Raw genomic sequence first — 25,071 nt, forward strand, 5'->3', positions numbered from 1 at the left:
GTGCCCCATCGCCCATTGAGGTCACTTGAGGAGGTCCTTCTCCAGTTATCAGCAGCAAATCTGGTGGCCACACAGAGATGGGCCTTCTCGATTGCTGCCCCAAGATTGTGGAATGCACTCCCTGCTTAGATACACTCCTCCCCATCTCTGACTATTTTTAAAAAAAGTCTGAAGACCCATCTCTTCACCCAAGCTTTTTCAGCTTTTTAAATTTGTAGGTTTTAATTTTATGGTGTTTTTAAATTGTTAAACTGTTTTAACCTTTTATATTTGTTTTAATTGTTTTTATGTGATTATTAATCACCCAGAGACGAATGTTTGGGCGGTATATAAGTTAAAATAAATAAATAAATAAATAAATAAATACTTCCTGTCGCCAGGAGGCGTCTAGACCCCGGTTCCAGTCCTATCTTCGCTCGGAACACAGCAAACACAGCAAGCTCTTGAATTTTGGGCCATTCAGGTTCCTTTCTCCCTTTCATCCCCACTGCTTTTCCCTAGATTGTGCGAGAGAGGGGAGGAATGGCTTAGGCTTATTCTCACTGCTACCGTAAATTCTAAACCAACCTTTTTGCATTTCGAATTTGGCCAATTTGACATAGTGTTTTTTTTCTTTAAGTCATTTTAGTTTCGGCCATGCTATTATAGGTAATTGTTTTTCTCTGTTGTTCCAGGACTGACCTCCCCAGTCCCTCCCCTCCTTGACAGTCATGATTACTCTAAAGGAAAGGAGAAGACTTTTCACACTTAACTTCTGTAACAAAATTTACTCTTAGGAAGACTAGTAAACCTAGAATAAGAAATTACCCTATCACTGCCCATGCTACAAGAAATTGCCCTGCCTTGTCTTAATGCAAGTGTATTTTATTCATTCATTCATTCATTCATTCATTCGACTTCTATACCGCCCTTCCAAAAATGGCTCAGGGCGGTTTACACATAGAAATAATAAATAAATAACATGGTTCCCTGTCCCCAAAGGGCTCACAATCTAAAAGAAACATAAGATAGACACCAGCAACAAACACTGGAGGTACTGTGCTGGGGGTGGATAGGGCCAGTTACTCTCCCCCTGCTCAATAAAGAGAATCACCACGTTAAAAGTGGCATGCATTGTATTAAAGTGGTATGCATACCACTTTAATACAAAGATGGGATGAGATAAAAGAGAAGGGAAGGGCCGTCGCTTAATAGTAGGGCATCTAGTTTGCATGCAGAAGGTCCCAGGTTCAATCCCTGACATTTCTAAGTAGGGCTAGAAAATATTCCTGCTCTTTCCCATATGGAGATTGGATAAGCCAAAGACCTTTTGGGGGGTTCCCTTTCCGAAGAGTCCCCTTTACGGGTGAGGATTTCTCCCTTACAGCCTGTTAGAGCAAAATCTCTTTTCTCCACTCTGCCCGGTCCCCTTCCTACTGCGGAGCCGGCAGGCACGCCTGCAGCGGCCGCACTCCCATGCAAAGCCACAAAGAAAACTAAACACATGAAAGACACCACGCAGCAGCCCAAAAAGAAAAAGAAAAGATCGCTCACCACACCACAGCGAGTGCATTATTATCCAAGAGATCTGTAGGTGCGTGAAACCACGCTCCCAATTAGGCACGACACAGAGTGAAAAGAAGGGGGCCTGGGGCAGATGGCCAGGGACCTGCGGGCACTTCCCTCACATCCAGAGCACTAACCACTGGGGTGGTTGATGTTGAGGGGGAACTGGCTGGACCGCACTGTCCCCCCACACCAGGCAAAAACACCCCAAAGGAGATCCTGGCCCCAATTCCATCTGGGCAGGATAAAGCTTCATAGCCTGCAGATGCCCTCAATAGAGGCCCCCCCGTCAGAGGATCACCCATATATTCCCCTGGAACCTCCAGCAGAATATCAGAGTGGCAATCAGCCAATACCTCTGAATAATCCCTTGAACCCACCCTCCAGGGCCGGTCATAGGAACATAAGAAGCTGCCATATACTGAGTCAGACCATTTGTCCATCTAGCTCAGTATTGTCTACACAGAATGGCAGCAGCTTCTAACTATTCCTTCTGATGTGGCCGACTGGCTAAGGCAGCTTATGGGTCAGGGTGGCTTAGCTTTATGTACGGCCTTGAACTTACTGCCCGTGTTGCCACCTGCAGCACCTATGCATCCTAGACTTCCCAGAAAGCAGCTATCATCACCCTCCCTGGACTGCAGTCCTAGGAGAGAAGCCATCCCACCATCTGAGCATGACTTTTTCCTACAATAAAAATTAAAGGCCAAACATAAAAGGAAAATCCAACCCTTCTCCTCCAAAACAACCTTGTCTCCCTCTCCTCAGACCTCCCACACCTACCCTCCCTCCTCCTGAACCACCCACTCTGCCCTAACCCAACCTACCCATTGCGCCTCACCATAGGGGTGTGCATGGAACTGCAAAACTGCGGTCCGGCACTGGGGTGAGGGGGTAGCTTTAAGAGCAGCGGGAGAGTTTACCTACCCCTCCCACCGCTTTCCCACTCTGGCGCTGTAATTGTAGGAGTAATTGGGGCGGCAGGGAGGTATCCTGCCACCCCAATTACTCCTACAATTATGGCCCCAGAGCGGGAAAGTGGTGGGAGGGGTAAGTAAATCCTCCCGCCACTCTTAAAGCTTCCCCCCCCACCTGAACCGGACCGCCCAGGTCCGGACTGGTCCGGAGGCCTTTAGAATGGCCTCCGGACCGGTCCGGGCCCATCCCTACCTCACCATCCTCCTCCGGTGAACCCCAAGGAACAGGCTTCTATTGATCCACCATACAAGCCCGATTCAGAGAAGAGGTGCCTCTTCTTGTCCAAGATTAAAGGAGCCATAGATGACGTGGCCCCAGCAGAATAGGTTCCTGATACTCTGGTTCTGGACCAAAATATTTTCCCTGCTGCTGAATTTATATCTCCCATGGTTCCATTCCCTAGCACTTTTTGTAAGGTCATGATGGCAGATTGGCAACATCCAGCTTCCTCCAGGCCAGTGGGCAGCTATCCCAAAAGACACTACACCCTACCACAGGATGTAACCTCGCTCTTGGCGATACTCTGCATTGATGCACCAGTCACGCAAATGGTTTCAGGAATGATCTTGACCAATAAAGGCCATGATCAATTGTGATCACCAGAGGACAGGAAGTGTGACACCTACCTTGAAAAGATACACGAGGCACTGGCAACAGTAATCAAAGCCGCCACTATTAATTCTATTTTCCCCCCGGGCCTCTGTCTTTTGGGCCAAAGAACTCATTACCTTAGCCCCCCCCCCCACTGCCCAAGAATGTCAAGATAGGTAATTAATAAACAGGTTAAGGCGGTGACCCTTACAGCCGACTCCAACCTGGATTGCCTGCAAGAGGCTTCTAGGTCTCTGGTAGCTGGAGTGGCTGTGCTCAGATCCCTATGGCCTAGGTCATGGCAAGTTGATTCCAAATCTAAGACAGCTCTCATGGCATCCTCTTTCTCAAGGTCAAAACTCTTCAGCCCATCTTTGGAACCCGCCTTGGTAGAAACCAAAGATAAAAAGAAGGCCATGCTGTTGTTTATTTTTAATTTATTAACATATTTTTATACCGCCCAAAACTTACGTCTCCTTTAGACAGTACCAATCCTCCCCACCCCGCCCCACCGGGAGAGAATTTCACAACACTGGCTTCAGGGGATCAGGATGCCCCCAGTGGCGACAGCATTTCAGAGGCCAAAATAGATTTCAAGGTTTCCAGTCTTCTCCAGCTTCCAGCACAACAGGAAGCAATGATGCTGGACACAAAGGGGGCAGATTACTCCTCTTTGCCTCCACCTGGATGTCTACCAGCCAACACCAGTGAGTGCTAGACACTATTTCTCTCAGCTGTTCGATAGAATTTACTACCATTCCTCCGGATTCCTTCATAGTCACTCCATGATCCTCTAGGCCAGCCAAACTTCACAAAACCCTCAGGGACCACAGATTCATAGTGAATAGGGACAAAAGTCACCTTCAACCGGTGCAGACCCTCCAACATCTAGGGTAAGTGTTCAACACAGCCCAAGACTCAGTATCTTTCCCTGAAGTAGGATTGCCTCCCTACTTCGGCCACTCCTCCGATCTACGATGGCAGACCTTCGAGAGCTGGTCTTGTGGTAGCTAAGGAGAGCTGGTCTTGTGGTAGCAAGCACGACTTGTCCCCATAGCTAAGCAGGGTCTGCCCTGGTTGCATCTGAATGGGAGACTTGATGTGTGAGCACTGCAAGATATTCCCCTCAGGGGATGGAGCCTCTCTGGGAAGAGCAGAAGGTTTCAAGTTCCCTCCCTGGCTTCTCCAAGATAGGGCTGAGAGAGATTCCTGCCTGCAACCTTGGAGATGCCGCTGCCAGTCTGTGAAGACAATACTGAGCTAGATAGACCAATGGTCTGACTCAGTATATGGCAGTTTCCTATGTTCCTATGTTTCCTATGTTCCTACCTTATGTCCCTCTCACAAGTCCTGGGATCCATGGTGGCATGCATGGAGTGCACACCCTGTTCTAGGTGGCACGCACGCCCCCTCGAGTGGCTTCTGCCCCATCAAGATGACATTATGGCGGGCACACACAAACTCATTGTTCTTCCCAGATGAGTGTGCCAGTCTTTTGTGTGGTGGATATCCCCGACCATGAACAAAGGCCTCCCACTGACTATTCCACAGCAGATCATGGTAACCATGGATGCCAGTCTGAAGGGCTGGGGCACCCACTGCCTAAGCATTCTGACTCAGGGATACTGGACACAAGTAGACGCAAACAAGAGTGTCAACTTCTTAGAACTCAAGGTGGCGAGACTGACCCTCCTGGAATTCCAACATCTCCTTCACAGTCATCACGTTTTTCTCAGGACGGACTTTGCTTTCCATCATAGACAGAATTAAACCTATTGGCCCACATGTTGCACAGCACAATGTGGGCAGTGCTTCTGTGGGCTCCTAATGAAACACTAGCAGCCTTGTGCTTTTGTGCAATTAAAGGAGTGCGCCTGCACTCTGGAAACGCTATGTAGATCAGAAACATGTTGCTGGCAGTCAACCAAGGTGTTTCTGATGAAGTTGCATTTCCAGAATGCGGGCACAATATTTTGAGTATTTGCACTTGTGTACAAAAAAGTGCAAGACCAGTGCTTCGTTAGGAGCCTGCAGCAGTGTGGTCAGATCAGCAATGCCTGCATTATGCTACACAACACTTGGGGCAATGAAGTTTGTAACTCTTTAAGCATTAAGCCCTAACTTGTGGCATTTAACATCCTAAGAAAAGGATATAGTAGATAGAATGCTGTCTTCTATTTCCATACTTAAATTCATGCTCTGTTTTTCCTATCTAAATAGTTTTGTTTAATGGTATTCTTTCTCTTTTTGCACTGATTGTCCAGAACATTTTGTGACTTAACTCTGCAAAAGCCTCTGACTGCTTGAAAAAATGCTACTTTTGATTTAATTCACAGGAAAGGGGAATGGTACTTAGAAAAGCCACCTGAAGTAAATAAGAGGGATGCATAGAATGTTGGCATGTCTACTCCTAGGAAATCTCTCTCTGCTTGGGTGAAAAGAAAGTGAATATGTGGTGGCAGCTTCCTTTTTTGGAAGTTTGATGCAAAAATCTGGTTAGCCCACATTCATGAATCCTCCCATATCAACTCAGAGAAAAGCAAATGAGTGAGTCACCTAGATCAATTTAGTTGTGATAACAGCCCTTCGTGTTTATAAAAGGCGGTAGTCTGCTGAGAATGTCAGTCATCTTTCAGTTTCTGATTATTTCATAATGCTCAGCAGCTTCCATGTCTGACTGGGTGCTGACACTGAGCTTTCCTGAAACTTAGGAAAAAGGCCTGCTCTGTTTACTGCTATTGAATGTTACCTTGTTCACCAAGGTTCTCCCCTTGCCTGCTGATCCATTCTGAAGTACCAGATCCAATTGTTCTCTTACGTCCCAGCATCGGCTGGCACATAGGTTGGCTCTGAAAAGTTTGATGTATTTTTTAGCCCAATCTTAAATAACTACACTATTATTAACTTGGTGGTGGTGGTTGTTTTGTTATTTCACTTTTCAACAACAACAAAATCCACAGAACAATGTACGTGCTCTAACCAAAATAAAGGCAAAAAGGGAATGAGAAAATGGCCTTCTGTTCCAAAAGGTCCCTTATGTTCCTCTTTAGGCTGCAACAGCCACTGCGAGACATGCTATTGCTGCTAAATATATGAGAGCCAGCCATTTAAAAGGTTCTTCAATGTGGTCTCTGTCTTTTACACAAATGGGCTATGCACCTGTGCAGTGACCTCGTCGGAATCTAACAAACTCAATTCTCCTGCTTCGGGTGGGAACCCTGCCCCCAGCGGCTATATGTGGCTGCGCCACTCCTCATCCCCTCAGTCTTTTGTCGTCCGTGCTTCAGTAAACATCGTGGAGTCTGCAGCTCGACAATGAGTAGGCTCTCTCTATCCCCTTGTTGTTTTTCCCCCTGCTTGTTTGATTTACTTTGATTTTCTTTCTTTGTTTCTTTATTTCTTTTGTGTAGTAGTGGGTTTTTCTTGGCGTTTTGGGTTTTTTTCGGGGGGTTTCCCTTCTTCAGAGCTCTGATCCTGGCCAGGATGGAGCTTTGTGGCTGGCCGGCCTATGGCATTTATGCCGGGCACAACAAACTTTTTTAAATGTGTTGATTGCGGATCTAAGATCCCTTCCCCCAATACTCATACCGAGTGTCTCTTGTACCTGGGGGAATCCCACATTGTAGAGACCTGTCTTCATTGTCAGAAGTTTACGAAGCAGGCTCAAAAGAATAGGGCTTCTCGCCTCCGCGTAGCCCTGTGGGATCTGGCTCTCCATTCCTCAGAAGCCTTATCGTTGAAGCAGTCCGTTAAAATGGCTTCATCGGTGCAGTCGGAGCATTCGGTTGCTGCTCCTGTGGAGGCCAAAAACCTGGCCCCAAATCCATCGGTGTCGATACCAAAGAGAAAGAAAAAGAAGTCGACGTTGCCTCATGATACTAGAGATATGAGAGTGATACTAGCTCCCAGGACTCAGAAGTTGTTTCCCAGGGTTCGTCCTCATTTGATATACAGTCAGATTCAAAGCCTGTTTCCCTGTCGGAGGACCTCAAACAGTACTCTGCGAATGTGACCCACATGGCTTCGACCCTTGGCGTGAGCCTTGGTACACAGCAGAAGGGAGAACTGGACCTGTTGTTCAGCCTTATCGATTCAGAGGCCAAGGTACCAGCCGCTTTGCCCCTGAACCCGGCATTATTGGGGGTCATGCAGGGTCATTGGAAAAAAACGGTGACCCTTTCTCAGCCCAATAGGCTCTTGGAGAACTTTTACAGGGTGCAACTACAGGACGACATGGCCTTTCTGAAGAATCATCCCACCTCAAATTCGGGCATTGTGGAGGACCAGGGGTCACAGCCAGTCAGCACCGAATGACAAAGAGGGCAGAAAATTTGACTCCTTCGGGAGGAGGCTTTACTTGGCCTCAGCCCTCCACTTGAGGGTGGCCAATTATCTTTTAGAAACAGCACCCGAACACCTTCCAGAAGAAGCAATGACTCAGGACGCTTCCAGACTCGCCTGGCCCCATTCTCGGTGAGCTGGGACACAGTGACCACGGACCAGTGGGTCCTTACAATCATGCATTTGGCTACGTCCTGGAGTTCTGCGGGACACTGTCGGTGTCCGGGATTGTGATTACTCTGTGCACTCCGGAGTTGGACCAAGAGGTTGCTGCTCTCCTGTCAAAGGATGCGGTTGAGAAGGTCGCCAATCCAGAGAGTCCCGGTTTCTTTTCCTGGTACTTTATTGTGCTGAAACTGGATGGAGGTCGGCGTCCTGTACTGGAACTCAGGTCCCTGAACACACACTTGGTCTACAAATGATTCTGAATGCTGTCAGTACCGATCATTATGACCATCATGGAAAAGGACATGTGGATGGTTACCCTAGACTTGAAAGAAGCATATTACCACATCTCAATACCCCCTCAGCATCAACGCTTCTTGCACTTCCAGATTGGGGGGATCCCCTATCAATTCAAGGCCTTGCCTTTCGGTCTCACGACGGTGCTGAGGATTTTTACGAAATGTCTAGCCCCAGTGGTGGTTTTCCTGCAGGAGCGAAGGTTGCAGGTACTGCCATATTTAGACGATACGCTCATATTGGCGAGCACCAGGCGTGCAGTCCTGGACTCCCTTGAGATCATCGTGGAAACTCTGCAGGTTCTGGGTTTCCAAATCAATTTCAAGAAATCTCAGTTGGAACCGACCCGCAGGATACAGTTCATAGGGCTGATATTGGATACGACCTTGGAAAAGGTCTTTCTTACAGATGCCTGCATATGTACTCTCCAGAGGTTGCCTGCTGCTTTCTTAGCCAGAGGCCCACAGACTATGCGCTCAATACAGCGTCTGTTGGGGTTCATGGCAGCTACCATGTACGTACTACCTCAGGGGCGCCTTCAAATGCACATCATTTAGAGGTGGTTTCTGGATGTATTTGACCCACTTCGAGATCCGGGCTGTTTGGAACATACCCCCCCCCCATGGTTAAGGGCAACTGCAGCATGTGGGCTGAGTTTCAGCACCTGAGCGTTGGTGCCTCCTTCTAGGCTCCCTGAACCCAATGGGTGATTACGACCAAAGTGTCGGAGCTCAGTTGGGGAGCGTACCTGGAGGGCTTTTGCCTGAGTAGACATTGGTCCCGCAGGGAGAGGATCTGATACATCAATTATTTAAAGTTTCTGGCCATATTCAATGCTCTCAAGGGTTTCTTGCCTGTGATTGGGGGTTGCTCAGTGACAATCTAAATGGACAATACGACGGTGAAGGTCTACATCGACAGGGTGGCACATCTTCAAGGAGCCTTCTGTTCCTCACTCGACCTTTGGCATTGGTGTGTGGCACATGAGGTGTCACCTCAGGTGGTCTTCATTCAGAGGAGATTCTCACGATCCACCAAATGCGGGCTAAGGGAGCCTAGTCCACTTTTGGAGGATTGTGTGCTGCCACGGGAGCCACATGGCTCCCGGCAGCAAACCTTCCTAATTCCCCCTCCCCTTAGATGAGGTTAGTAGAACGAGCACTCCGCTAACCCTGTCTATTTGATCGTATATTGCCATGGCATGACTCTGTGGCAGCACATGAAGAGACCCCCGCCAGGAGGCTGAAACAAGCCTTCTGGCCCTGGGGGTCTCTCCAGGATGCCCCGCAGCCCCTGATCCCCACAGTCCCCGCTGGCTCTGTGACAGACCTGGCAGTCGTGTGGGCAGCCAATCCAGCTGCCCAGGGCTGCAGGAATGGTCGTTTGCAGGGAGAACGGGCTAAGCTATTGTGTTTCACCATCATCCCCGCTCACGTTGCCTGTGTTTTTCCAAAACCCTTCCTCGGATGCAGAGCGAAGGTTACATCGTTTGGACGTTAGAAGGGCATTATCCTTCTATGTCCAGAGGTACACTGAGTGAAGAAAAACTCCTTCCTTGTTCATTCTTTATGATGGGCCTCGTAGGGTCTTCAAGTTTTGGCCCAATCCCTGTCTAGATGGGTAGTTTCCACAATTGAATTTCACTATCAGTTGGCTCATAAGCAACTGCCTGCTACCGTTAAGGCGCACTCAGGTTAGTAGCGGCCTCTGTCACCTTTGATCGTGCGGTCCCATTGGACGCTATCTGCTGGGCTTCACCCCACTCGTTTATCCATCATTATGCTATTGATGCCAGGGCATGGAATGATGCTGAATTTGGCAGGAGTGTCCTGCAATCAATTTTCGGTTGATGTACTTTTTTCTGAAATAAATACTTCTGGCAGTTTACAGATTGCTTCTGTTTCTTCCCTCCTCCTTGGGTGCTTGCTTATTATGCCCATTTGTGTAAAAGACAGAGACCACGTCAAAGAACTACAGGTTGCTTACCTGTAACTTTGGTTCGTCTAGTGGTCATCTGTCCTTTTACATGCCCTCCCGTCCTCCCTGCGGGATCTACTGAAGCTTGACTCTGTGACTGAGGGGATCAGGAGTATTGCAGCCACATTTAGTGGCTGGGGGCGAGGTTCTCTCCCAAAGCAGGATAAATTAATCTTGTTAGGTTCCAACAAGCTTTCTATGCAGGCGCAAAGCCCATTTGTGTAAAAGGACAGATGACCACTAGAAGAACCAAAGTTACAGGTAAGCAACCTGACCAGTAGTTTCTCATTGCCCATTTAGTAGGGGCATAACCCTATCTGTTTTTTTCAGCTATTAGCAGGAAGTAAGTAGAAAGCTGAATAAAGAAAAGACAGGTTAAATGTTCCTGGCATATAGGTGTTGGCCGATTCTCAGAATTTTTCATAGATTGAGCAAGCTCTAGAGATTTCCAACCAATATAAAGAATGTAACATATTTACAGTGTTTATTTAGGAAATGCTTGATCAAGATAGCTATACTAAAACTAGTCAGCTAAAGAAGGTGAGTACAAATGTTAGCTTACGCAGTCTTTTGAAATAACAATTTTTGAAATAACATCCTCTTACATTCCTTCAGTCTTTGACTTGTTTACACTCCCAATCGGTTTATCTAGATGTTCAAGTGAATTGAAAGCCAGCAGGTCACCCCTGTATAATTGGGGGTTATGGTTCAGTTCTATCTAATTTCAGGATAAACAGTCGTTTACACAATATCATGGTCATCACCTGTGGCTACGCATGAGGATTTGTGCAGAGACGCATGTTAGCAAAAAGCTACCTGAGAAAATGTGCAAGAAAGCTTAACAATAATTTCCTAGGACTGTTGGTTCAGAATAACAGCCCTGAATCAACAATCTCTAAAACAACTGCAGGTATACCTGATTATGTAAACAAAATCTGAAATCTTGTTTGCCTACGGAAACAAATACGGTTGCAGAAATCTCCTCCTAGAAACTGTTAGAAATGTGGTGGTGGGAGGGATCATTTATCTACCCCACCTGCATTGGAAGTGCACAAGTAAGGAGAGTGCTGCTAATTAATATTGTCTGGAAGCATGGAGTTAAAGTTCTAAGTAAAGTAATTTATTTAGGAAATACATCGGAGAGATAGAAAAGGCCTACATGCCTAGCTTCTGACTACATCAGAAAGCGAAGGAAAAAGAGGAAGTCTGTCTCTCAGGTGACAGAATGAAACCTGAGACTATCAGTCTAACAAAGGGGAGTAGAGTAGAGAAAGCATAGTCAGAGAGGGGATTCTATTCCTAGTGCCCCTTGTGGTCAGTAGGGTTCTTGGTGCTAAGAATCAATGCCATCAGGAGCTGCATCTCCAACAGAAACTGCTAGGCAGGTCCAAGGAGAATTTTTTGTTTTTCTATAATAGGCTTATCAGGTACATGTGAAACTTCATTGTGTCTTCTGTGGGGGCATTACAGTACTTGAGCATGTATACCCTATTTATTAGGTACACCCTATTTGTTAAATGAGGCAATGGGATTTTAAAATAAAGGATATCTTGCAAACCTATCTAATAAAGGTCACTCTTCCATAAAGAACTGCATGCTATTTCCCAGGACTGGCTACTCAAGTGTATTCACTCAAGCTGTATTTCTTACAGCCATGTTTCTTCCATTGTTTTAATTGTACCAGACATAGAACTTGTTGTATGACAAGTCAGGGCTACACAGATCCCTGACACCAGAGAGCCATGGTGCCTAGAAATTTAACTATGGCTTCTAGAGTAAGATATTCAGACATATAATTATTTAAGAAAATATTTTTGTCCCAGGCAGTCCTGTTTCTGTTCTAAGGATGTAAGGGGGATAAAGAGAAGCCATTCCCCATCCTCCCCACAATGTCCACCACTAAGTCTGTTGATTTTGTCAAGTATCTGTCGTCTGGCTCCTAAATTTTAGAGATGGCTCCTAGATCCAAATAAAATTGTCGAGACCTGTGATAAGTAAAATTTGCAGCCCTAATATCACAAAGGGGTGAGGGAGACATTTTTACATCTTTTATACCTATTTTGGTATATACATTTTATACATTGTTTGTATAGCTGTAAAATGGAAATTAGTCTACAAATGTGCGGGCTTTTTCTTTTATATTTCTTTTATATGGAAACACCTTTTCCCACAGATTCTGCAAATTCAGTTGCTAAGCACAGTCAATAAAAGATGGACTAGTAGTAGGATGAGGTTGGGAACTCTACCAGGTGTCTTGGCAAAAGGAAACTGTGTGATGCTTTTTGTCAATAGGGAATTAGTCTTATTCTATCTATCGATCATATTTATATACTGCCGTGTGTGTGTGTGTGTGTGTGTGTGTGTGTGTGTGTACACACACACACATACACACACACAATCCAATCCAAATTACATAAATAATTTGGTATACATAATCCAAATTACAATATAAAAATAAAATAAAACATTTTCACAGAATAAAAACAATTCACAGAATAAAACAATTAAACAATTACACAGAGTAAAACAATTAAACAGTTTAAAATTAGTTTTAATTAAAAGCTTGAGAAAACAAGTATATCTTAACGGCAATGAGAGATGGAGAAGCACTTATTTTGACAAGGAGTGCATCCAAAGCCCTGGGGCAGCCACAGAGAAGGCTCAGCCCTGAGTCACCACCAGATGACCCGGTGGCAACTGTAACTGGACCTCCCCAGATGATGATATTATTATTATTATTATTATTATTATTATTATTATTATTATTATTATTATTTTGATTTGTATACCGCCCTTCCAAAGTGGCTTTTAATTATTTACAATTAAAACAAACCACTAAAACAGTAAAGAAACAAATTTACAAAACAGCTAAAACAAATTAAAAACAATATAACAATTAACAATTTAAAAACATTTTAAAACAACAATTAAACAATTACCATGATTTAAAAAAACCGAAATTGGGTTTTGAATTTTAAAATAGACCAGATATTAAAAACCCCACAATTTAGGAAGCTGAGAAAGCTTGGGTGAAAAGATGGGTTTTCAGGTGTTTTTTGAAAGTTGCCAGAGATGGGGAGAATCGTATCTCAGCAGGGAGCACATTCCACAATCTCGGGGCAGCAACCAAGAAGGCCCGTCTCTGTGTAGCCACCAAACAGGTTGGCAGTAACTGGAGACGGACCTCCTCAGATGACCTCAATGGGCGGTGGGGCTCATAATGAAGAAGACGCTCTCTTAGATACCCAGGGCCTAAGCCGTTTAGGGCTTTGGAAGGTATAACTAGCACTTTGTATTTTGTCCGGAAACCTATTGGCAGTCAAGTGTAACTCCATCAATAAAGGAGTAACATGGTCTCTCCGAGATGACCCAGAGACCAACCTGGCAGCCGCATTCTGAACCAACTGAAGTTTCCAAACTACGTACAAAGGTAGCCCCACGTAGAGTTCATTACAAAAGTCAAGTCTGGAGGTTACCAACTGATGTACCACAGTTTTGAGGTCATTGATCTCAAGAAACGGGAGCGGCTGGCGTATCAGCCGGAGCTAATAGAAAGCACCCCCGGCCACCGCCTCAACCTGAGAAACCAGGGAGAGGTGTGAATCCAGAAGTACTCCCAGACTGCGAACCTGTTCCTTTTTGGGAAGTGTGACCCCATCTAGACAAGGAAGGTCAAAATTGTCTCTAGAGTTCTGATCCCGCACAATAAGTACCTCCGTCTTATCTGGATTCAGCTTCAGTTTATTCTCCCTCATCCAGCCGATTACTGCTTCCAGGCAGGCATTTAGGGAGGATATGCCAGCTCCTGAAGAAGTTGACATGGAGAAGTAGATCTGGGTGTCATCAACGTACTGGTAACACCCAGCTCCAAATCCCCTGATGATCTCTCCCAGCGGTTTCATGTAGATGTTAAAAAGCATTGGAGAAAGTATGGAGCCTTGAGAGACACCATACTTAAGCTCAGATTTTGAAGAGCAACAGTCTCCAATCGACACCATCTGGAATCTATCCGAGAGGTAGGAGCGGAACCACTGTAGAACAGTGTCTCCCACCCCCAACCCGCTCAGACGTTCTAGAAGGATACTATGGTCAATAGTATTGAAAGCCTCCGAGAGATCCAAAAGGACCAACAGAGTCACACTTCCTCTGTCAATTGCCAATTGGAGATCATCCATCAGGCTGACCAAAGCAGTCTCCACCCCATAGCCCACCCGAAAACCAGTTTGAAATGGGTCTAGATAATCAGTTTTCTCCAAGACCTTCTGGTCTTGAGAGGCCACCACCTTTTCAATTACCTTGCCCAGCCATGGGAGCCAGGCCTATAATTGCTCAACTCTGAGGGATCTAATGCAGGCTTCTTTAGAAGAGGTCTAATGATTGCCTCCTTAAGACAAAGAGGCATCCTGTCCTCCCTCAGAGAAGCATTTATGATTTCCACCAGGCTGTTTACAACAACCTCTCTGCTAGATCGAACAAGCCATGTTGGACAAAGGTCAAGAGAACAAGTGGTAGGCTCACCACTCCAAGAAGCTTGTCCACATCCTCAGGAGTCACAAACTGAAACCGATCCAGTTGAATCACATAAGAGGAGTCGTTGGGCACCTCCAGCTCAGATATCAAATTAATTGTGGAGTCTCCATCTACAGTAGGTCGGCCCAAATCCCAGAGATTTTATCTGCGCAAAACTCTTTAAACACATCACAGCAGGTAACTGATGACTCCAAATTCTGGTTCAAGAGAGGGGGGGCAGATACTAATCCCCTCACAACCCTGAACAACTCCGCTGGACGTGAACTCACAGGGGCAATACGGGCAGAAAAGAACCGCCTCTTTGCCGCACGTACTGCCTGAGCATAGATCTTTAGATGTGCTCTATGTCACAAGCTGTCAGATTCGAGTTGAGTCTTCCTCCACTTGCGCTCCAGTCGCCTACCTTGCTGCTTCAGCCCTTGTAGATGTGTCTACTGCCCTGGTGAGCAAGTTGTTCCAATTCTCAACCAGGGCATCAACAGGATCACCAGCTAAGCCAACATTAAATCCCTCCAAGGCTTCTTGGAATCTTAATGGATCCAATAACCTCTTCGGGCGGACAATTCTAATGGGCCCCTCGCCCCTGTGGAGGTGGGAAGTGGTTGTAAGTCCAACCTTAACCAGACGGTGGTCCGTCCATGACAATGGGGAAATCACAGGAGTCCCCACCCACGGAACACCACCCTGATCAGAATAAAATACCAAATCAAGAGTGTGACCTGCAATATGCGTCGGTCCAGAGACCACTTGAGATAGGCCCATAGTTGTCATGGCCGCTATGAATTCCTGAGCTACCCCGGACAGATTGGTCCCGAAGTGAACATTGAAGTCCCCCAGCACCAAGTGTCTGGGAGACTCCAACACAAGTTTCGCGACCAAATCCGTGGGCTCAGTAAGGGATTCCGCTGGGCAGCGGGGCGATCGGTACACCAACAGAAGTCCAAATCTATCCCTGGTCCCCAAACTCAAGTACACACATTCGGTATGGTCCAATACCCTGAAAGGGACCCTAGTAAGGGAGATGTTATCCCTCTAGACCACAGCCACCCTGCCCATGTCCCCTCACCTGCTCCTCTACAGAATATCCTGGAGGGAGAAGCTGGGACCAAACTGGACCACCAGCCTCCCCCAACCAAGTCTCGGTAATACATACCAGGTCGGCCCCTTCATCCATGATCAAATCATGGATGAGTTCAGATTTATTTTGGACTGACCTGGCATTACAGAGGAGCAGGGAAAAGCTATGTGGGTTGTTGGCAGTGCTCCCCGAGGTCAAAGAGCTGGCAGGACAGCCGTAAGGGGAGACAGCTATTAAATTTCTGACTACCCTTCCCCTGGAACGGCCCACTGACCTGCCAACATTACTTCTTCTATTCCCCACCACCACCAGGATAGTTGCTCCATAGTCAAAGAAGGCGCCCTCTGTCCCCCCATCTTCAGACGAACCCAAGTCTAAAAAAGTCTACAGCAACTTCAACCCAAGTTTACAGCAACTTCAACCCAAGTCTAAAAAAGCTTAAAACTAATTAAACAGAAGCCCTCTAGCCCTTGCTCTTGTTCTCCCCCGAAGTGGCTCCCCCAAAGGGGCGACCCCCTTTGGTGTTGCCCCTTTGGTGGCAGGCCCGCCGCCACAAGGAGCCTTCCTATAAAGCCCCAAACTAAGCAAGTGACCCGAGGAACAGCTGAGTCACTCAGGGGCTGGTCCCAGTCCTGCCCACACTTCCCACAGATGTTGACCTGAGGCTGCAGCCCCACAGGGAATGCAAAAGCAGGCAGGCGGCAGCAGAAGGAACCCTAGCACCCACCTGGTCTCTCACTCCAGGCAGCACTGGGTGGGAGATAGATGGACTCTCCCTTTCCCCCTCTGCTGGGCTTCTAACAGAGCAGCAGGCAGTGTTCTCTCTAATTGTTTTCATCTATGTGAGGAATGAGTTTTGTTCTGGGTAGCAGTATCAAGGCAGTGTGTGCACATATGCATTCAGAGTGGGATTTTCCTGATTCAGCCTGAGCGGAATCTAAACTTAACTGAGCGGATATCAAAAAACTTGTGAGTGTGCGCATCTGCACATACCTTAGAGGGAACACTGGCAGCAGAGTTCATGACAAAGAAGGCGATATCTTAAGTCGCACTAAGTGGCGGAGGAGCAGGTAAAGACCTGCGTACCTGCTTCTTAAAGCTACCGTTCGTCCCTCACCAAAACATTTAGGCCGCAGCAACCTGAATCATTTCGGCACCTCTCTAATGAGGCACCAAAATGTTTCATGTACATCTCTATGAACTGCAAGCTGTGGAAACTTGCAGGTCAGCAGATAATTTACATGACCATATCTGCTGCACCAATCTTACATTGCTTCAAGGTCAAAATCCTGGTTGCAATATGGCATGCAGAAGAATGCACAGGAGATTCTAACAGATCCAAACATGAATGTTTCAAAAGACTTTTCCTTTGATCAGGGTGGTGTTCCATGAGTGAGGACTCCTGTTATTTCCCCATGGTCATGGACAGACCACCATCTGGTTAAGGACTTGTAACCACAACCCACCTCTGTAGGGATGAAGATCCATTAGGTTGGTCTGCCCGAGAAGGTTATTGGATCTAATAGGATTCCAAGAAGTCTTGGAAGGCTTTCGAGTTTGCTCTGCCAAAGATTCTGTCAATGCTCTGGTGCAAACTTGGAATAAAGAACTCACTAGAGCAGTAGACACAACCATTCCTAAGCATCCACTCTGACCTATTTCAAAATTAGCCCTGTGGTATTTAGAAGAATTACAGGAGCTGAAGCAGCAAAGTAGATTATTAAAGCGTAAATGGAGAAAGATTCGACTCAAATCCAACAGGTTACAACATAGAGCACATATGAAGATCTATACTCTGGCAATACGCGCAACAAAGAAGCTATCCTTTTCTGCCCACGTTGCGTCCACAAGTTCACATCCAGCAGAGTTGTCTAGGGTGGTGAGAGGGCTAGTGTAAGCCCCTTCCCCTGAATCCACATTTGGAACTATCAGTTAAGCGCTGTGATGCTTTTAATGTTTTTTCCCACCATCAAAATCTCTCCTATCCAGGCCGAACTGGATTCTACAATTAGGGCAGAGTCTGTTATGCAGGTATCCAGCAACTCCTCTTATGTGGTTAGACTGGGTCACTTTCAGTTTGTGACTCCTGAGGATGTGGACAAACTGTTTTGGACTGTGCATCCTACCACCTGCTCTCTTGACCCTTGCCTAACTTGGCTTATCTTATCTAACAATCATATTATTGTAGAGGGTCTGGTAAACATTATAAATGCTTCTCTAAAGGAAGATAGGATGCCTCCTTTTCTTAAGGAGGCTATCATTAGAACATACTTTGGGGGAAACCCCTACATTGGATCCCTCAGTGTTAGGCAACTATAGGCCCATCTCTAAACTCTCATGTTGGGCAAGGTGATTGAGAGGGTAGGGGTCTCTCAGCTCCAGATAGTTCTGGAGGAAACTGATTATCTGGACTCATTTCAAACTGGCTTTTGGGTGGGCTGTGGGGTTGAGACTATCTTGTTCAGCCTGATGGATGATCTCCAATTAAGTGTTGACAGAGGGAGTATGACTCTGCTAATCCTTTGGGATCTCTCAGCGGCTTTTGATACCACCAACCACAGTATCCTTCTGGGTTGCCGGGTTGCCTGAGGGAGGTGAGATTAGGTGGCACTGTTTTACAGTGATTCTGTTCCTACCTCTCGGGTGGATTCCAAATGGTGTCACTTGGAGACTGTTGCTCTGCAAAGTGAGAGTTACTGTATGGTGTTCCACAAGGCTCCACACGGCCTCCAATGCTCTTTACTATCTACATCAAACCACTGGGAGAGATCTTCAGGAGATTTGGTGCAGGGTGTTACCCCTGCTAACAGGGCAAAGAGACACCTTTTACCGTGGTGACTCTCTTTATTTTAGCAGGGGGAGAGTAACTGGCCCTATTCTCCCCCAGCACAGTACTTCCAGTTGACTGTTGCTGGTGTCTATCTTATGTTTCTTTTTAGAATGTGAGCCCTTTGGGGACAGGGTTTCATCTTATTTGTTTGTTATTTTTCTGTGTAAACCACCCTGAGCCATTTTTGGAAGGGTGGTATAGAAATCTTCTTCTTCTCCTTCTTCTTCTTCTTCTTCTTCTTCTTCTTCTTCTTCTTCTTCTTCTTCTTCTTATTATTATTATTATTATTATTATTATTATTATTATTACTACTACTACTACTTGTTTACACAGTCAGACAGGTCTTATTGACTGGTTTGTTTTATCCAGACATCGAGTCCTTCCCAAGGACCTGGGATGGCTGAATTTTATTGTCTGTTGTTGTTGTTGTTGTTGTTGTTGCTGTTGCTGTTGTTGTTGTTAATATGCTGATGACACCCAAATCTATTTCTCCCTATCAACTTCATCAAGAAATGGCATAATTTCCCTAAATGCCTGCCTGGAGGCAGTCATGGGCTGGATGAGGGAAAACAAACTGATGTGGAATCCAAATAAAACAGAGGTACTGATTGCAGCGGGTCAAGAACCAATAGATGGTTGAGAGCTGCCTGTTCTGGAAGGGTTACACTCCCCCTGAAAGATCAGGTATGTGTAGCTTGGGAGTGTTCCTGGATCCAAAACTCTCTGGTTTCTCAGGTTGAGGCAGTAGCTAGGAGCACTTTTTCTCAACTTCGGCCAATACGTCAGTTACGCCAATTCTGGAGTTAAATGACCTCAAAACAGTATATACTGGTAACCTCCAGGCTTGACTACTGTAATGAACACTATGTGGGGCAGCCTTTGTACATAGTCCAGAAACTACAACTGGTACAGAATGCAGCAGCCAGGTTGGTCTTGGTACATAGACACTGGCTGCCAATATGTTTTGGAGCAAAATGCAAATTCTGGTCATTACCTATAAAGTCCTGAATGGCTTAGCCCCAACACCATGCTGACCTCGCACATGGCACCTGCGCATGCACGGAGGAGCAGGTAAGGACCTGAGTATCTGCTCCATAAAGCTACTGCTCTCTGCCCCCTCCACCCGCCTGCCTGAAACATTTCATGCGAACAAGTTTTTATCATGTGCTTTGGAGCTAGCTAAATACTCTATTTGCAACAAAAAGGTTATGCAGCAGCATTTTTCTCTCCTGGATAATGTCTAGCAGTTTAAATAAGAAATACTGTATTAAGGGTAACTCAGTGAACTGTACTAGAGAAAAGCCTTTCTACATTATTCCTCCCACTGCTGTTGCAACTTTTAACTGTACATTTTATCTATAATAGATCTCTCCCACAAATGTGCCTTTTCTCTAATAGAAATGTAATGCTAATGTGTATACTAATTATGTTCTTATAATAGTTCTGGTGATTTTCTGAAAAACATCATCCAGAAAAATGTCCTGCCACATGATTCATTAATAGGTAGACTTAACTGGTATTGTAGGGGCATTAAATGGCTGTTAAAGACAACTACTGGGCTGTTTAATTGTAAACCACGTGCAAGTTTTGGGCTGTATAGAAATATTTTAAATAAATAAAATAAATAATGAGAGACTTTCAGTGTTGCAGTTCAATGTTGGCAAGTGTAAAGTGATGCACATTGGGACGAAAAACCCCAACTTCAAGTATAGACTGATGAGATCTGAGCTGTCAGAGACTGACCTTGGGGTTGTGGTGGTCAGCTCATTGAAATTGTGTACTCAATGTGCGGCAGCTGTGAAAAAGGCCAATTCCATGCTAGGGATCATGAGGAAGAGGATTGAAAATAAAACTGCAAATATAATGCCTTTATACAAAATGATGCTGTGGCCACACCTGGAGTACTATGTACAATTCTGGTCACCACATCTAAAAAAGGACATTGTAGAACTGGAAAAGGTGCAGAGAAGGGCAACTAAGATGATCAGGGGCCTAGAGCACCTTTCTTATGAGGCAAGGCTACAACACCTGGGGCTATTTAGTTTAGAAAAGAGACAACTGTGGGGAGACATGATAGAGGTCTATAAAATCATGCATGGTATGGAGAGAGTGGATAGAGAGGAATTCTTCTCCCTCTCACATAACACTAGAACCATGGGTCATCCCATGAAATTGATTGCCAGGAAATTTAGGACCAACAAACAGAAGTACTTTTTCACACAACGCATAATCCAGGAATTCTCTGCCACAAGATGTGGTGACAGCCAACAACCTTAATGGCTTTAAGAAGGGTTTGGATAACTTCATGGAAGAGAGGTCTATCAATGGCTGCTAGTTGAAGGGCTCTAGGCCACCTCCAGCCTCAAAGGCAGGATGCCTCTTGAGTACCAGTTGCAGGGGAGTAACAGCAGGAGAGAGGGCATGCCCTCAACCTCTGCCTGTAGGCTTCCAGTGGTATCTGGTGGGCCACTGTGTGAAACAGGATGCTGGACTAGATGGGCCTTGGGCCTGATCCAGCAGGGCAGCTGTTCTTATGACTTTAGGGAGCTGTGTGTTGTTGGGTTTGGGGGGGGGTCTTTGTTTTGTTTGAAAGTTTTCCCTGTGTGCCTGGAGAGGTTAGTTGAAGCTCTTCACATGAAAATGGAATGCTGCACATTTAGGCAAATATCAGGATTTCCCCCTACATTTCTTACTTTTCAGATGTGTTGAGTTCAGATTAAGAATCTGTCCATTTTTAAGGCAAGGTGGGCATGGTCTGCTCCTGCTGGGAGTGTATAGAGGGGCAAGTTGTACAGATGATATTACATATAGGAACCAGGTTTGGGCAGTCCCTGTATTTGGTTCTGTACAGCCACTGGGTCTGTTGCAAGAATGAAGCCCCTTCAAAACGAAGCTCCCACAGAGGCATTCAGAAGCCTAGACCTTCACATGTAGCCTTTTCTTGCTGGGAGCAGGAGTAGCTTCTGCTTGCCTGCAGCCTGACAGTTTAAATTTTTGGGTTGTTGTCTGTGCAGAAGAAAGCCAGTCCTAGCTTACTGTAACTGAACGGACACCATTCAGTATCCACAGGATCTGGGTGCCTGAACAGGGCTTTGGTATGTATCTGAATACCAGTTGTTGGAAACAAAGTGGGGAGGGCAGTTAACTTCAATTCATCCTCCTGGCTTCCTGGAAACATCTGGCTGGCCACTACTGGAAACCAAATGCTGGACTAGAAAGATCCTTGGTCTTATCCCACCAGGCTGTTCTCATGTTTTTATGTTTTGGGAGATTCTTCCAAAGAGTGGCTTCATATGACATGTCAAAACCTGAACCTCTGGAGCATTCCCAGATGGGGCTTTTAGCTTGGTATCCACCGGAATGGAGAGTGTGCATTTGCACATTGGTCAGATTTGCACTGAAGTCCATGCGAGATATTGGGGAGCACACATGATTTGGGTTTTTAATTGCGCGTTAGAAACTAGCCCGATTTATGTCCAGGGTAAAAAATCTACTTTTTGCATCTGTTTGCAGGGGCAAATTCAGACTTGTGGTAAACCCTCAGTAAAGACTGTTGTCTAGGAAAGCTCCTGGTTCTTGCAGGTCAGCGGTGAGCCAGGCATCCACTGGTGGGATATGTTGACATTGGTATTGTTGTCCAAACCTGCCAATCTCAACATATTCAGCTCTAGTTATGGTGTCAGACCTGGCATCTGTAACCAAGATTTGAAGTTGGATACAGACGTTGAGTCTGGAACCGGAAGTGGGGCTGAATATGCTGACATCGGTGAGTTTGGACGACATAAACAATATCAACATATTTGCACCCCCACCAGAGATCAGAGTCACTGCTGAACTTTGGTAGCTGCAGGTTTGGCTTTTGCATGTTGTGTGAAACTGCCCCAAATATTTAATGAAATCCTCAGCATGAATGTAAAGGTCAGCCTCCCACACAGGCTTGTGTTCTATGCACGTTCCTTTTTCTTGCTGCTCCTAAGTGTTAAGTTCTGTGTATGAGTCAGGTTTTGGGGTTGGTTTGTTTTTTAGTTTTTGGTCAAACTACAGATTGGTTTATCGCTGTTGCAAATCATAAAAGCTGGTATTTTACTACAGGTTTAAGTGAGGCATATATGACTTGGAAATCTCTGGTTGTCAACTTCCTCTTGTACAGGAAACCTTTTATTCCTCTCTTTGTTTCCATAGTCCCCAATAGACCTTGTCCTACAGCACCAGTAGAATGATGAATGATGTAATCTTTGATGGTTACAACCTGGAGAAGAATATGTGGAACAATTGGCTTTTATTCCCCAGGCTTCACTTTTATTCAGAAGATATTTTATTAATTAACATTAGTCTTCAGTCTGCCTTTTTCAAGGAGTGCTTGAAATTTTCTCAAGCGCTCCTTGAAAATCATTCCTACTCTCCTGATCATTATTTTTGGTTTTTATTTTAACCCATGCACTGAATTAATTCCAGATTGAAAGCCACAGGCCTGCTCAGCTAGTCTGACTCCTGATCAGTGAAGTCCCAATAGGTTTTGGTTTTGCTGCAGCTCCTGGTGGGGTAACAGCTTTGGTTGGGCAGTAGCTAGATATTTCCAGTGACTGCAAGAGGCAGGAAGGGGATTGAAGAAGTTGGTTGTAGTTGCTTTGCTTTTTGTACTGTACATGGTTTCATTTGCTTCTGGTATGGGCACAAAGCAGATGACCCTGGGCTGTCACAGAGGCATCCCTTAGGTATGAGGCTTACTGCTAAAGGAAACACCATGCCTTTCGAGAGGGTGTGTACCTATGAGAAACAGGAAGCTGTGCAGCAGCTGCCTCTGTGAAGAGACTTGCCATTCCGATCAGTGCAGGTGTGCAGGCATTCTGTGGAGTGTGTTCTCTCTGAGCATCTTGGCAGCCTTGTTGCTTGACAGAAACTTTTCTGGGCGGACGGGGTGGGGAACAGTGGGTAGAAAAACATGACTGCACTACAACTGAAAGAATTGTCGTACTCGGGTCTGTACCGGAGAAGAAGGGATCGGCCAGATAGCTTGGGGCTTCATGGGTTACCTGAGCAAAAGCTAAGGTGAGTGGTGAAAGAAATTAATGGTTAACAAGAGCTTAGAGTTTCTTTTTAATCAAGATGATAGATTGTGGAGATTGCTGCATGAAACTGAGGAAAAGGTGGATGGATTGTAATAGTGTTAATTACGAAACATGCCTGATTGGGAAGAGTCTCAAAATAGAGAGGAGAGTTCTGAGAAGCAGCTGTCTCCAATTTACTCCACTTGAGAGCATTTCTTAGTAGCTTGATTATCCTAAGTGTTGCAGTAGCACTGAGAATGACAGTAAGAAGTTCCATTTTCCTATTGACTTTTAATCGCAATCTAATTTTCCCCAGAGCTGTTTAGTCTTGAGATTCCACCTTAAAAATAAGTTACAGTCACCACCACCATTGCACTGAAACAAGGAGTGTTCTATAGTCTTTTGAGAGTTCTAGTAATGTTGCTCTGTAGGTCGTTCTGTTTTTTGTTTTTTGTTTTTAAGTGTGGTGATCATGTTAGATCATGCTTTTTTCCCATCAGAGATTTATTTTTTTTCAATTGAAATGTGACAAAAGAATGCAGCAGAACCACTTAATATGACCTGACAAAGTGAGAGTAACCCCTCAAACAAACAAAAAATTGACACTGGTTCGTTTCTAAAATCTGAGTTCCTTTGAAGAGCTAGTTGAGATTTTTCACGGATTTCTACTTTTAAATGCTTTGAGTCAGAAACATAGCATTTTTCCTGTTATTGTAATATAGCACATAGTGAAAATCACACACACACACCTCCCTGTATTTACAGACAGGGAGGAAACTCTGTTTCCACTTCATACTGTGAAAAAAATAATTCCTGGGCAAATGCTGTCTACATCATTAGTGAAGGGGAGGAGTTTTCTTACCTTGCTAGGACAGGTGCATTGTATTTAAATTCCTTTTGTTTTTGTTGTTTTTAACAGAATAAAATTTCCATACAACTTTGGGCTGCTGACTTCTGTATTCTACAGTCAGGGTTGTCAGATCAAAATCTCAAAAATAAAAGAGCAGTGGTATGGTGATGTTCTGCAACAGGGAAAAGCCATTCAAAATGATGGACACCCTGTCATGCCAGCAGATGCCCCCAAATAAAGCATACCCTATGATAAAGAAGACACATGTCAACTCAGGTAAAGGACAGCTTACTGCCAACAGAGTTTAGATGTATATTCTTCGTGGTCCCTATTATCTGGTTTGCTAGGGCAGTGAGCAATCCTCTTCTTTGCATTAAAAAAACCCAACCTTATTAGAACAGAAGACAATAGTGTGGCTAGAAATCCGTTTCTCTCATCTTTATAGTTAGCAGCCAGAGAAATTATTATTGAGACTTAGTTCTCATGCTGTTCCATGATTATGCAAGAGGTGTCACACCATCTTATGCAAAAAGAATGCAGCTCAAGACTATTACTGATTTAGAGCCAATAAGGTGTAGTTGTGTTGGATGGATCAGGGTGACATGAGTTCAAATGACCACTCAGCCACGAATCTTACTAAATGACCTTGAACCAGTCACCATCCTTCAGTTAAGGTTATATTTTCTCCTGAGAAGAATTCTTGTATTTTCTGCTATGAAAAGTGTTTCCATGTGTGTACATTTATGACACCACAAGAATGCCTTCCCTCTCCTTTTTTCCCTTAAATTTTGCTGTGCTGCAAATTGAATGGTCCCTTTTGAAGTTCCAATACGAGTTGCCA

The 25,071-nt window shown here is 45.2% G+C and overlaps 1 protein-coding gene across 3 annotated transcripts in view; it reads left to right on the plus strand.

Moving 5' to 3' along the window:
- LIMS1 (LIM zinc finger domain containing 1) overlaps positions 1 to 25,071 on the plus strand; it is a 118,559-nt gene that overhangs the window by 54,868 nt on the left and 38,620 nt on the right. For 2 of the 3 annotated variants that reach the window (XM_053311645.1, XM_053311643.1), the window contains exon 1: positions 23,248 to 23,381. The exons of the other annotated variant lie outside the window; for it this stretch is intronic. In XM_053311645.1, coding sequence (XP_053167620.1) covers positions 23,275 to 23,381 — 107 coding nt within the window. In that variant the 5' untranslated portion in view covers positions 23,248 to 23,274. Of the gene's footprint in view, positions 1 to 23,247; positions 23,382 to 25,071 lie in introns of those variants that run through there. 3 annotated transcript variants of the gene reach the window in all.

This window comes from Hemicordylus capensis, chromosome 3 (genome assembly GCF_027244095.1).
Source record: "Hemicordylus capensis ecotype Gifberg chromosome 3, rHemCap1.1.pri, whole genome shotgun sequence".
In the NCBI taxonomy this organism is placed as follows: domain Eukaryota; kingdom Metazoa; phylum Chordata; class Lepidosauria; order Squamata; family Cordylidae; genus Hemicordylus; species Hemicordylus capensis.